The sequence below is a fragment of the Nelumbo lutea genome, chromosome 5, assembly GCF_056320005.1.
Source record: "Nelumbo lutea isolate HS-2025 chromosome 5, American lotus-T2T, whole genome shotgun sequence".
NCBI classification, from domain to species: Eukaryota; Viridiplantae; Streptophyta; class Magnoliopsida; order Proteales; family Nelumbonaceae; genus Nelumbo; species Nelumbo lutea.
In genome coordinates this window covers 21,229,726-21,243,912 of record NC_142688.1, presented here as the reverse complement: position 1 = coordinate 21,243,912, position 14,187 = coordinate 21,229,726, and the positions used below count along the sequence as shown (strand labels likewise).

General features: G+C 39.0%; 1 protein-coding gene across 4 annotated transcripts in view; it reads right to left on the bottom strand.

Annotated features, from left to right (window-relative positions):
• Positions 1 to 14,187, bottom strand: part of LOC148850885 (FAD/NAD(P)-binding oxidoreductase family protein) — a 46,464-nt gene that overhangs the window by 1,843 nt on the left and 30,434 nt on the right. For all 4 annotated transcript variants that reach the window (XM_088947374.1, XM_088947375.1, XM_088947376.1 and 1 more), the window contains exons 11-14: positions 8,582 to 8,697; positions 7,661 to 7,773; positions 1,352 to 1,431; positions 580 to 700 (exon numbers count right to left, since the gene is read on the bottom strand). In XM_088947374.1, coding sequence (XP_088803500.1) covers positions 580 to 700; positions 1,352 to 1,431; positions 7,661 to 7,773; positions 8,582 to 8,697 — 430 coding nt within the window. The remainder of the gene's footprint in view (positions 1 to 579; positions 701 to 1,351; positions 1,432 to 7,660; positions 7,774 to 8,581; positions 8,698 to 14,187) is intronic.

Below are 14,187 nucleotides of genomic sequence, written 5' to 3'. Positions count from 1 at the left end.
GGCCCAAGGTGTGGGCCGGGCAGGACCCAGGCCTATGCTGAAGCCTTTATCATGGGCGCCGAATCCGGCCCAGCCCATGTTCACCCCTAATTGAGACATAACAGCAACTCTACTGGTAGACAAATTAGCCTACCATTGCCAACATCTGATAATGTCATTGGTGGAAAAAGAATTAAAAAGCCTTATTGGTTTAACCCTGTGAACAACTTCTGTTGTGACGTTTTCCTATACATTTGAAATCATGAACTGTATTTTGAGATCTAAAAATCAGACTTGTTAGAGGATGAATTACCACCAAAGCTGAGAGGCCTGAGATGATGATAAATGAGGATCTACCCACTGGAAAGGCACTTGGGCAACTTCTAATAGGGCAAGAGCCAAACGAGATTATACATTAAAAAGCCCACAAATCTAAGATTTTATATGTTCAATATCTTTCCCATTAAGCAATATTCCAAGGCTTTCATTTGCATCTCATCCACTCTTTTCCTTTTGATTTTACACACAAAAAAAAAAACACTCAAGAAAAAACCAATAAAATTTAAACTTGATGAAGGCTATGATTTTCAGTGGAAATACCTGTAAGGCCAAATTCCCTCTCAAGATCTACTGGTGTCAACATGTCGTGGTCGATAACTGATGAACTAAAACCAGGTGCATATTCATCAATCAAGGAGAAACATCTTTGAGCAAATGATTCCTGAGAAGTTATTTGCCAATTAGTGGGTTCCAGAGAAACATCTGTAACATTTGCATCAAGGTCAAAGATGAATGTACCAGAACATTTGTAACATTATCAGGATCCAGAGAAACATTTGTAAAATTTTATCATGGTCAAAGATGATTGTAGTACTGATGAAGCCTAGAGTGAAAAGTGAATGGGGCCTAAGCTAAACACAACCCACTCTTCAGGCCAAGTTGAGATGACATTTTCAATCGTTGCTTTGCCTTAGGCTTGAAACCCCCAACCCATCCTCTAGAAAGACCCTGCTGGGGAATTTGTAAAATTTTATCATGGTCAAAGATGATTGTAGTACTGAGGAAGCCTAGAGTGAAAAGTGAATGGGGCCTAAGCTAAACATAACCCACTCTTCAGGCCAAGTTGAGATGACATTTTCAATCGTTGCTTTGCCTTAGGCTTGAAACCCCCAACCCATCCTCTAGAAAGACCCTGCTGGGGAGAGGGGTTAGAACAACCTTTCCAACTCAAGTCCAATAGTGCACATCACTTTTGCAACCCCACAAAGATTACAATTTAACGAGTGTTAGAAATAAAACATATAACAAAAAAAAAAAAAAAAAACTAGCATGAAGAACAGAGCTAACACTTACAGATATAAGTCTAACTCACCCTAAATGCCAGATCTTCCCAGCTACCCTCTGATGGTCTATAGGGTGTATATTGAACAAATAAGTTAATCACATGCTTACCTGTGGGATGCCAAGAAAAAAGTTCAATATAGAATAGAAACCATACTTTGTAGTAATAACAATGGATGAAAACAAGAAATAACCAGTCTCTTGAGGAAATATCAAACCACTTGATAACATATTTGAGCATATAAAACCATGAAAAAAACTAAGACCATATTTAGATGAAGTTTTGAACTCTGATACTTTAAACATAACAAGGCCTTCTAAGCATCTCATCTATTCTCCAGGCAGCCAGCTGACAGAAAAACAAGCAATCACAGATTGTGAACTCATAATAAAAAGATAACTACATTTTTGTGCTTCTTTCTATTGTATTGTGATATAGTTTTCCTGGTGATATAGATAAAAAAAGGTAAAAGATAATCACCTAGCTTACTGGTGCAGTCCAAGCCTCAGTTGTTTCTTGCCTTCTGGGTACATAACCATCCACCATGACCTCGTTGAGCTCCATTCTAGTCAGTGCTCAATGTGCTTGCCGTTACCATAATGTTAAGGCATTAGCCTCTTGCTCCTTGTTATAAAAAATCTAGGGATAACTTTCACACCAAACACTCTAAAGAAAAGGGGGGTGGACCCAAAGAAAGGATTATTTGGTTAAATGGGAAGTGGTTAGTGGACCAAAAGAAAAGGGGGGTCTGGGTTTAGGAAACATTGTCATTAGAAATGCTGCCTTATTAGGTAAATGGTTGTGGAGGTTCCACTTTAAAGGATATAGGTTGTGGCACAAGGTAATTGAAAGCATTCATGGTTTGGATTGTATTGTAATGGTTGGAATGCTAAAATTGCTCCCCACTCAACCTCAGCTTCCCCTTGGAAAGCAATTCATGGGGTTTACCTTATTTTTATTAATTCCATTCGATTTGATGTGGGAAAAGGGTGATAAAATCCATTTCTGGGAAGACCTTTGGGTAGGGAAAATGCCATTAAAAGACAATTTTCCTGAACTTTTTGTCCTCTCCAACCTTAGGTAAAACTATCTCTAGAATGGGAACACCTTCTCCTTCCAGTGTCAACTAGGGTTTAGAAGAGGCCCAAGGGAAAATGAGTGTACCTCCTTGATTCGCTTGCTTGATATTCTATAGATAGTTGTTATAGACCCAAACCTGGAGGATTCCAGAATTTGGACTGTTTCCACAGATGGTCTGTTTACTGTTTCTTCATTTTTTAAACATCTTGCCTCACCTAGATCTCAAGGGGTGGACTTCCTGGTGAAAGAAATTTGGAGTAAGCCTCTCCCACCAAAAATTCAAGCTTACTGCTAGGAAATTTTACTTGGTAAGGTAAATGCGTGTGATATGCTGAAAAAAAGGCCTATTTCTTGCCTCTCTCCTCATATGTGCTTCTTGTGCAGGGATAGCGGAGAGACCCTCTCCCATTTATTAACCTCATGCTCCTTTGTACTTTGAAACTCGGAGTTTTCCCCTTCTCTTTTTGGCTGCAAGTGGGATCCCCTTCAAGAGGTGGTGGACATCTTCAACCTGAACTTCTTGAGGCAACCAAAGAAAAGGGGAGGATATTGTGAACTACTAAAGCAACAATTAGTTGGGTAGTGTGGGAAGAAAGGAATAACAGAATTTTCACCAGAAAGAGTTTAATTTTGGTGGAGGTAATAGATTGCATAAAAGTGAAGGTTGCGCTATGGGCAAAGACTTTGGACTGCTTCCAGATTTTCTCAGTCAATGATATACTAAGAGTTTGGACTTAAGTAACACGATCCTCAAGAGATAAGGAGAGAATTAGAAAGGAATGGAAACCCCCCCATAAGGCACCATAGTAAAGTTGAATTTTGATGGGAGTTCCTTAGGTAACACAGGTTTCGCAGGCATAGAAGGTTTAATCAGAAATTCTGAGAGCAGAATCTTGGCATTATACTCAGAGCCACTTGGCATTGCAAATTCTGCGAAGGCTGAATTGATGGCATTGCTATAAGGATTGCGGTTGGCTAAGAAACTAGGCCTTAGACAGCTAGAGGTGGAAGGAGATTCTAAAGCAATCATCCCTTGGGCAAGTTATACCAAACATACCCCATGGAACCTCAAACATGTTCCTAGGGAAGTGGAAAGGATTGTGAAGGATATAGGTGCTGACTTCAAGTGGGTGAGAAGGACTGCAAATAGGCTATCTGATTTCCTTGCTAAGCAAGGGGCTACAAGACAACAACATTTTTGGGCTTCATTGTATTGTTATTTGGGATGACATTTTGGTTATCAAGTTGTACTCACATATATAATTAAAGTAATAAAATTATCTTTTGCTAATAAAAACAAAACATTCAAAAGGACCACAGCTCTTGTAATTTGCTATATAATTTTCCCCTTTTCATATTGATGGGGTTCATTGGAGAAGAGAAGAGGTCTAACATGTTCAAAGATTGTGTTCAGTTAGCACCATATAAAAGAGAAGTGGTTGCATACCTTTATTTTAGAAGGGTATGATAAGAAATAGTGGTTGATATTCTCACCACTCTTTAGGCAGAGGATGCACATACATGGTGAGAGGCACCAAGTTTTCCATCTTCATTTGAATATTTCATCTATGTTGATTATCTTCATTGAGGCTTCCCAACGAAGTGCTTTGATCTTTTTTGGTAAAGTGGGGCCACCCCAAAGGGCTTTAGCCATAACAGGGTTAGGAGAGGGTAAGGAATCATCAAGAACTTTAAAGAATGAAGAATAAGAGGAGCCTAATGGATCAACAGTTCAGAGACTCTGATCATGATCCTCCTGAAGAAGGAAAACACCGTTAAGAAACCAATAGGTATATTTCTTGTCCACTTTCAAGATCCCTGTTAACGTAGCAGATCAAATTGAAAAGCAGATGAGGGATTTTCTGTGGGAACCGGTGAATCAAAGAAGGATCATCTAGTGAAGTGGGAAATTGTCACTAAGAAGCGAGAGGATGGTGGTTTAGGCATGGTAATATTAGGTTAAGAAGCCTAGCCTTGTTAGGAAAGTGGTTATGGAGATTTCCCTTAGAGCAGGATAGCTTGTGGCATTAGGTGGTTGGGAGTATTCATGGTAATGGCAGCAAATGGATGGGATGCTGTTGTCGACCCCATGGCCTCTCATTTTTCCCATTGGAGAGCAATAATTGGAGTCCTACCTTCTCTTCTTCCTTTCATAAGGTGTGATGCTTGCTCAGGTAATAAAATTTTGTTTTGGAAGACACTTGGGTTAGGAAAAATTCTCTTAAGGATAGGTTCCCAGTTATGTATTCTTTGTCTTTAAACAAGTTGAAGGTCATTTCCTCTTTTCATGTAAATGAGGGTTCTTGGGACTTGGGTTTGAGGAGAGGGTTGAAGGACTCAAAAGTGGTTGTTGGAAATGAGTTGTTCTCTTTGTTGGATGCTGCTTTTCTAGAGTCCTCAGGGATTTTTTTCCTGCTCGTTGTTTTTCAAGGCTTTACTCAAGATTCAAAATTTTGATACATATTGGACTGTACCGGAGGCTTCCCGATACGCCCCTCTAGGGGGTGTTTCAGGATTTCGACCAGTTCAGGGGTGGACGAACATTAAACCGGCCCCTCTGAACTGGATTTGAAAAAAAAAAAAATTAAAAAAGAAATTAAAAAAAAGCTATATACTGCCCGATATGCCTCTGTCGGCATATCAATATTTTGAACCATGGCTTTATTTAGTTCTGTTGTTGTTCCTACCCCTTTCCTTTCAAAACAAGTGTGGGATACTCCTGCTCCACCAAAGGTTAGGGCTTTTTGCTGGGATGTGGTTCTCCAAAAGGTTAACACTTTGGACGTACTTCAAAGAAAAAGGAAAAATTGTTGCCTTTCACCACATGCTTGTTGCCTTTGCTTGGGGAGTGGTGAGACAGTGGCTCATCTATTTATTTCCTGTCCTTTAACTTCTTGTATCTGGGACTGGTTCTCTTCTCTCTTTGGTTGCAAGTGGACTCCTTCATGTGTGTGGAACCTTTTTGACTCTAGCTTCTTCCAGTTACCAAAGAAGAGAGGCAAGGTGATGTGGAAAACAATAAGAGCGGTTATTATTTGGCCAGTGAGGGAGGAAAGAAATAATAGGATCTTCCAAGGGCAGGAAAAACCCAAGGAAGCACTTTAGAGGGCATCACCAACAGGATCATACATTGGATGAAAGCCTTGGAGCTCTTTAAAGGTTTCTCCTTTACTGACTTCACCAAAGCATGGAGTGTCATAGCTGGTTCCTCATCTTCCTATCTTTCAGTCCAGGACAGTTGGTCTCCGCCGCCTTGCTCTAGAGTGAAACTGAATTTTGATGAAAGCTCTCTAGGCAACCCAGGCCCCTCGGGTGTAGGGGGAGTTTTTAGAGATGAGAGGGGTAGTGTGCTGGCCATGTATTCAGGCCCTATAGGAGTAGGAGACTCTTTAAGGGCAGAAATTCTCGCTTTACTCCAAGGTCTCAGATTGGCAAAGCAATGGGGACTGCAGAAGTTAGAAGCAGAGGAAGACTCCAAACTGGTAATAGGCTGGCTGCAATCTAGAAGCTTGGGCACCTGGACTTTCAGACAACAGCTAAGAGAAATCTCGAGCATAGCAAGGGAGATTGGGGTGAGGTTTAATTGGGCAAGAAGATCAGCAAATGGTATGCCTGATGCTTTAGCTAAACAAGGAGTCAATGGGCAGGAGTTGTTTTGGGCCTGTTTTTGAGGCATTTTTATCAAAGGGTCCCCCATCTGGCCCTTGGATGGTAGCAGTTGTAATCTTTATCCATTATTGTTAATGAAAGTTACTGTTTCCTGTCAAAAAAAAAAAAAAAGAACACCGTTAAGAAACTCAACAAATCCATCCACCTCCTGTACTCATATTTTCTAAAACCATGCCTAAAACCAAATTTTCAAGAAATGCCCATAGGAGAGAAACACACAATGTCCAAATTTGGTTTTGTTCTTGTAAGAGGAAATAGAATAAAGATAAGGATAACCACAACTAAATGGTTTATCTCCTAGTTCCCATCAACATTCTTCTTGGAATTTGGCTCTATACCCTGAACACAGGATCACATCTCACAAAGCTTAAAATACAAAAAGGAGAGATATTTACTAAATCTCAGTCCCGGCAATCCATGATCTTGGGAGGGTGGACAGGATGTTTTGACATAACCGTTGGCATTTTCTTGCATGAAGTTGCAGCTCTCAGACTCAAACCCGCATTCTCATACTTGTCAGCCTGAGTTTTTTATCATTGCTCCAAGTAGAATAGCCCAAGGATAAAGTTAAAGTATACTACTATCAAGAATCCTAAAGAAAGAAAATGAGAATGATCCTAAGGAATTAGCAAACCAGACCATCAAATCCCTACCATGATTCAGGAAGCTATTGACAAAACCATTTTACTCTCGCAGTCCCCAAGGCCTCTATAAACCCAAGATCCCAACCTAGAGGATGAGAAAGACACCATACTTGGTATGGTTAGCTGTTTATTAGGCTCAGTTTGGAAGGAGTACAAATACAAATATGTAGAGTGCAAAACCTTATATTTTTTATGTATTTGCATGGTACATATTTGTATTTGAACTCTTTCCAAACTAAGCCTTAAGGACATAAAATACGGTCTACAAAATTTCAGATACATTGGCCAAGCCCCATAGCAAAGTTCCTGCCAAAACTTAACATTCAAACCAGGCACAGGATCGTGTGTGTGTGTGTATAAATATATCTCTTAGCCCTCCCCACCAAAAATTATCGACTCACAACCTAGTCCAAAACATGTTACCCTTCCCACCCCTTGTTTAACAAGCAAATCAGCAAATGTATTAGCACTTCTCTTCACCCAGTGAAACCTCACTTTCATATTCTGGGTCAGCCATTTAAACCTCCTTTTTTCGTTAATATAACTCCAGAACCCATTTTCCTCTTGTTGTAACCAATTAATTACCAGCTTAGAATCACCTTCAACAATTAGTTTTCTAATACTTAGCTCCTTTGCCCTTTGCACTCCTTCCAATAAAGCCAAATACAGGAGGATCATGCATATAAAAAATATATTAAAAGATTATTTTTGGAATGTACAGATATATTAAAAGGTTGATGAATAACATCAATGGATTTCCATACTTCCAGGGTATAACATCTAAAAAGAAGAATAAAACTTGTTATTCATTAAAAAACAAAAAAAAAAACATTCTGTGATGTTCTTTCAGTAATTTGATTTATTTTGGTTATCCAGAAAAAGATACCACTCAATGCCAAAATAGATAGTGAAAATGTAATAGTAAGAAACAAAAACTTCAGTCTACCAGGCGGAGAAATAGTCTTGTCCAGTACAGAAGGAATTGTCATCTCAATAAGAGGTCTTTGTGATGGAAAGCCACTCAATGCATCTCGGTAAGACAGATCGATCTCCTCCATGCTTAAGGAGAAAGAGAAGGAAATGTAAGTATGAAGATCAATCACAAAATTGTAACTGCATTAGTTTTTATTGATGAAATTTATCCTTCTTATTTATCAAAAAAAAAAAAGATCAATCACAAAATTTAGATGTTCAAATGTACAGGTCCACGAATTCACTTCAGATCTCAAGCCTACTATTCTTTGAAAAAACACACAAGCCTATAATTCTTTCTATTGGTTATGAAATTTATCAAAATTCCAGGGTTGTTTTTGGGCTCAGTGAATCTCCCGACCATCAAGTAATAGTTTAATACTGAGTTAGTTCTCATGCTTTCAGGATAGGGATCATGCTCAGTGAATCTCCTTATCATCAATGAAGACTGATGTGGGCTTCAGGCTAGGGATCTTTGCTTTTGTTTAATGTCAGGCTTTAGCCATTGTTTTATCGGGGATATGTGTTGGGTTTGTGTTTTCATTTTTCTTTTGGGTGTTTGGGTGATGTTCGTAGTTGTAAGTTGCGGTTGTATTGGGCCTTATTGGGTCTCCTGAGTTGGCTCCCATGCTTTTGGTGATATCTTATCACCTTCTGCTGTACTTTCCTTTTTATTTTAATGATTTTTCTTTTTATCCTTCCAAAAATATTAATAGTTTGATGCAATGCGGAAGTTATATAAAATCTCTTACTGATAAATTGATTTTATAAATTTGTGAGGTGAATATGGACAACACATAGGCAATCTGGATTTGCATGTTCATAACAGATAGCCCCTATAAAAGAAGAAAAGATGTTTCAAAAATGTTTCCCTATTACCCAACAAGTAGGATACCTTTCAGAACCGATGTGAATGGTACCAACATGTTGAGGGCCTGCCTCCTGAATAGAAGGATTGCAACACTGAAACTGTGGCAGTCTATCAACTGCTATGTTTATTTTTGTTGTCCCCTGTTCCATAAAGTGACAGTCACATAAGAATCAAGTTAGTCTGAGTCACCATGTTGAAATTACCAAAAATCTAAAAACTACTGTCAAGGATCAATAGAAAACAAAGCTCAGTGATGATTAACAAGATTTTAAAACTCATCTGACTGATTTTCTGAAGGGTAAACTCTATATACCCTCTACAGTTTGGGGAGTCTTTCACCCAAGTAATGATGTAAATGGTGATTTTACCCATGGAGCATTAGAACTGGTTTCACATACATCACTACTCATTCCTTACTGATGAATGCATTACAAGAAATTCTCTCAAAGCTAGGAAAGCTCCCAGACTCATATCTAATCAAAACTTTTACTCCTCTACAACTGTCTTGTGGACATGTACTAAAAAATGTAGTTCCCTTGAAAGTGCTCAAAAGAGTTTTGATGATATACCCATCAAGTAAGCCTGTAATCGGATCATACCCGAATCAGATGTATATAAATCCGACTTTGATTTGATAAGGAAATTACTCCATCTGAATTCTATCTGACATCCAACCAGATGCATGAGAGGTCAATTCAAATTTGAATCCGATCGGATGAATCGGATTTCAGATTTTATCCAAGTTCGATGGATTCAAGCAAAGAAAAAAGAGTCTTCAAGAGACAAACCTATCAAAGAAGAACTGAGAACAACACATGGAAGGTTTCTCTCATAGGTACAGCCATTTTCCTGCTTTCATTTGAAGTTGACAATGGAAAACAAAGCAAATTCCAGAAAACAAAGACCATAAAATAACACAGCATAAAAAGGGAAAAGAAAAGTAAAAAGAAAAAACAAAGACTAAGGCAACAATTACTGCCGAAGAGATGGCAGAGCCAGCATGCTATGGAAATAAGGGTGCCAGTTCATCAGCACTCTCATAGTTGGGAAATAGCAGCGAAATGGTTAATCAAATCGAATATTTACATTTGACGAAGATCTTCATTGGAGAACATTTCTCCACTTCGACTGAGAACCAAACGTTGAGCAACATCAGATGCTTGGAAGAACCAAGTTGCAGTGATTCACTGACACTTTAATTGATTTCTTAAATGTGCTAGGGACAGTGGTTCTTCAAATCATGGTTTCTAAAATCAAGGATTTGGGGATGACGGGGATTTGTTTTATAATAGGCACATGGACATACAGGAAGTCAGGAACCATGACAATAGGGCTTCACGGCTTCACAGCTTCACTTCACTTGAGAGAATGGAAGATAAAAACCCTAAATCTCCATGGCAGTCGCCAACAGAAGCTTAGAGACACATTAGTTAGAGCTGGGAAGAATTTTGGCTCTCGAGTGTGAGTTTTGACCATAAAAGGGGGAATGGGGAAAGTCATTTCCTTATTTACTTATTTACCACTAAAAGTTATAATATATTACAATCTATTTAAGGGAAATATCAAAAACATATCAGGATAGTTTTGTAAACTCATAACTAGAAATATAATATACACATTATATAAATTAATTAATAATAGATATGCTAATATGTAGTTCAATCCGATTATTAATTAGATGCTACTTGACACATCTGAATCGGATCCGTTCATAAATGTAACTCACCTAAATACAGGATAACCAGATCAGATACAGGCCTACCATCAAGTATATGCACTCATGAAACATGATCCCCCAGCATTTATTTGATTGGGTCTTTTCAATAAAACTCAAAACTTGTTTGCTGAAATTCCAAAACCAAACTTTGTAAGCTATAATTCAACAATTTCAGGGTTGAATCACCATGGGTTTCATGGAGAACAAATCTAAGTATTCGGGAGAATGCAAACAGAGTACAATGGTATTTAAACTCAAAACTTATTTGCTGAAATTCCAAATTGAATGGCTGAAAGGGATATCATCTCATGGACTACAATGGTGGTTGATTTGGCATGGGCATTGAGATTGGAAAAAGGCCCATTTGATATTTGATTATATGCCAGTCAAGAATAATATCTCTTGGACTGCTTTGATTTCAGGACTTGCATAAAATGGCTATCATTCTTAATTTTTTTTTTGATGAATAATAGTAAATTTTATTAATTCACAATCTGATTTAGAGTTTTGAATTCATACAACATCCCAGGGAGAGGCGCAAGCTGCAGCCCCTCCTTGAATCTTACAAGTAAACTAGGAAGGACATACAGGAATCACAGCTGAGCCCAGAACAATTCTTGCCCATTTACCCCTTGCCTGGCTAACACATCGGACAAAGTATTTTCTGATCTCCCCACCCACTGTAAAGAGACCACCATATCCCTTGTCAACCAACTGAATTTCTTCATTTCGTTCTTGTAGCGCCATATAGCACCTTCAGGATTTTTCAACCAGCCCACCACCACTTTGTAATCCCCTTCAATTACTAAATGCTGTACCCCCAGCTGGTTTGCAAATTGCACCCCTTGTACAGCAGCTAATAGCTCTGCCCTGATAGTCTCCAACTCCTAAGTGACCTGAGTAGAGCAACAGAATCTCTCCCTTCTCATTTCTCAAGACACCCCCATTCCAGATAAAATGTTTACAGTAATCAATCAAAAGAAACTCTAAGGAAAGTGTAAAGAACATTGATGTGGACCCCACGGATGTGGTCCCCACAGTGTTCGTATGGCAGCAATATTTTCGTTAGATATGACAGTGTTAGTTGGTAGTTATTTCAGCTTTATTATTAGTTATTTCTTATTCTATTTGCCATGTAAGCAATAAGGGCAATTCAGCCCTTTTACAGTTAGCCAATAGTTATATAAATACTAAGAGAGGGTCAGCAGAAATTATGACCTACTCTCTCTCTTTTCTGAAATTCTCTTCATGTACTTCTTTTCTTCTTCTCTTCTCTTCTTCAATTTTTCATCCTTTTTTTCTTTTTAATTCAAGACTGATTGTAGTCTAGATCAACTACTTGGTATCAGAGCCGACCTAGGAGCTCTTATGCTAGTCTGATTAGGCCGACTGCATGAGAACCTCCTAGGTTTGGAAGTTTTTTCAACAAGGAAGGAGGATCAGCTGATTCTTGGAGGTTACTAGTAGTGTGCGGCTGCTACTAAAGAGATTGTAGAAGTCTGGGAGAGTTCCAGTAGTCAGGAAGAATCAGAAGAAGCTTTGGATCCTCACGATTAGGGTTTTGCATCAACCAAAAGGTGAAGGCCAGAGATTTTTTCATAAACTAAGCTTTTTCTTGTGATTCTAATCAGAAAAGATCATCTTGGTTTAGTCTGAGAGGTGCGGCTTCAGAATTTTTGTGTTTTCTTTAGGGTTTTGAGAGAAAACCCTAAAATTCAGAACTGTTATTTGTTTCATATCAGAATTTGCTGGTTTCATTCAGAATTCTGTTTTTTGTGTTCTTTGGAAGACCTGGGCCAACTGTTATCAGTTGTTTGGGTGCTGTTTCTCCTATTACAACAGTTAAGTTTGATAGATCAAACTACCTAGAATGGGCTCAATCGACCATGATGGCCATTAGGGGAAGGGGAAAACTGGGCTACTTGTTGGGAGATGTGAAAGAACCAACTAAGGAGGACCAAACCTATACCAAATGGGTTCAGGAGAACTATTTGGTTATGACATGGCTGTGCAACTTTATGCAGCCACATATCGGCCAGAACAATTTGTGGGCGAAAACAACTAAGGAAATCTGGGATGTCATGAAAGAGACCTACTCCCAACCCCTTAATGTTGCTAGGGCTATTGAACTGAAATGTGAGGTTAACAACCTTAAGCAAGGAGAGAAACCAGTCTCGGTTTACTTCTCTACATTGAAATCTTTGTGGCATGAAATTGACCACCTAGAAACACTAAAGTGGGAAAGCCAAAAGGATGCACAAACTCATTGAAAGCAGGTTGAGACTAATATGGTTTTTGAGTTCCTAATTGGTCTAAATCCTGAGTATGATATTGTGAGACGGCAACTACTAATAAGAGAAAGTGTGACCCTATCACAAGTCTACTCCTTAATGCACAGTGAAGAGACTAGGAGAAAGGTTATGATGCAACATCAGCCCTTCCCACCAGCCTTGGCAGCAGTCAAACCTAAGTTTGAGGATGATACGAAGAGGGATATAAAGAATGAAGACAAGCGAGATCTAGTAATGTGAACATTGCAAGAAATCCAAGCATACTAAAGACACCTGTTGGAAGTTGCACCCTCATTTAGTCCCAGCAAAACTCAGGAACAAAAGGGGTAATGCTAATATGGTTGTTAATATTGATTGTGCCTCCTCATCGAGCACAAAAGGCAGACCCCTAGACACCCTAGCTGCAGTTCGGGCTGCCCTAACACAGTTGGAAAAGAAAGTTGGCAATTCAGCTCAATCATCTCAGCCACCATCAGCTCCCACATCAGCTTTTGCTCATTTAGGTACTCAGGCCTCAGCTTATCATGCTTCAACTCCAGGTAACACTGAACATTATTGGGTAATAGACTCGGGTACATCTAACCATAAGAATGGCTTGCCATCACTGTTCACTACCTATCACTTATCTTCTAAAAGAGATAAGGTGTCCATTGTTGATGGTTCCCTTGTTCCCATTTCTGGCAAGGGAGACATCAAATTGTCTAATGCCATATCCTTATCATCAGTTCTGCATGTTCCTAAGTTTAATACTAATTTGCTTTCAGTCAGTAGCATTACAAAACATCATAATTGTTCAGTAACCTTTTTCCCTGACCGATGTGTTTTTGGAGACTTGGAGACAAGGAAGGTGATTGGGACTGGCCGTGAGATGAATGGGATCTATCTGCTTGGAGAGAGTTCACATTGGGAAGATGGTGAAGATAGGAAGTCTTTTGTTTCCCAGTCTGTTAGTCAGGTTATGCTTTGGCATAATCGGTTGGGTCATTTATCTTTTTGGTCTTTGAAGAGTTTGTTTCCTGATTTATTTGAGTCTGTTAAGATGTCCAATTTGAGATGTGAGAGTCGTGAACTTGCAAAGCATTGCAAAACATCTTATTCATTGAGTAATAAAAGAAGTAATAATCCTTTTGATATTGTGCATACCAATGTTTGGGGTCCTTATCACATCATTGCTATGGGGGGGTACAGATATTTCTTGTTGTTTGTTGATGACTATACCCGGTTTTCTTGGGTTTACCTTATGCATTCTCAAGATGAGGTTCTTACTTTGACCCAGATCTTTCATCAGATGATTTTAACCCAATCTGGGGTCAAAATTAAAATCTTCAAATCCGATAATGCGAAAGAATACTTTGCCAACCAATTAGCCTCCTATTTGCTTGACCATGGGATTATCCACCAAAGTACTTGTCCTCGTACACCACAACAGAATGGGGTTGCTGAGAGGAAGAATAGGCACATATTGGAGGTGGCCAGAAGCATCATGTTTAACTCCAATGTGCCTATTCATTTCTGGGGAGATACCATTCTTACAGCAATGTATCTCACTAACCGAGTTCCTTCAAGGGTTCTTGACATGAAACCTCCATTTACCTCCTATATTGCTCCCCTTAAAACCTTTG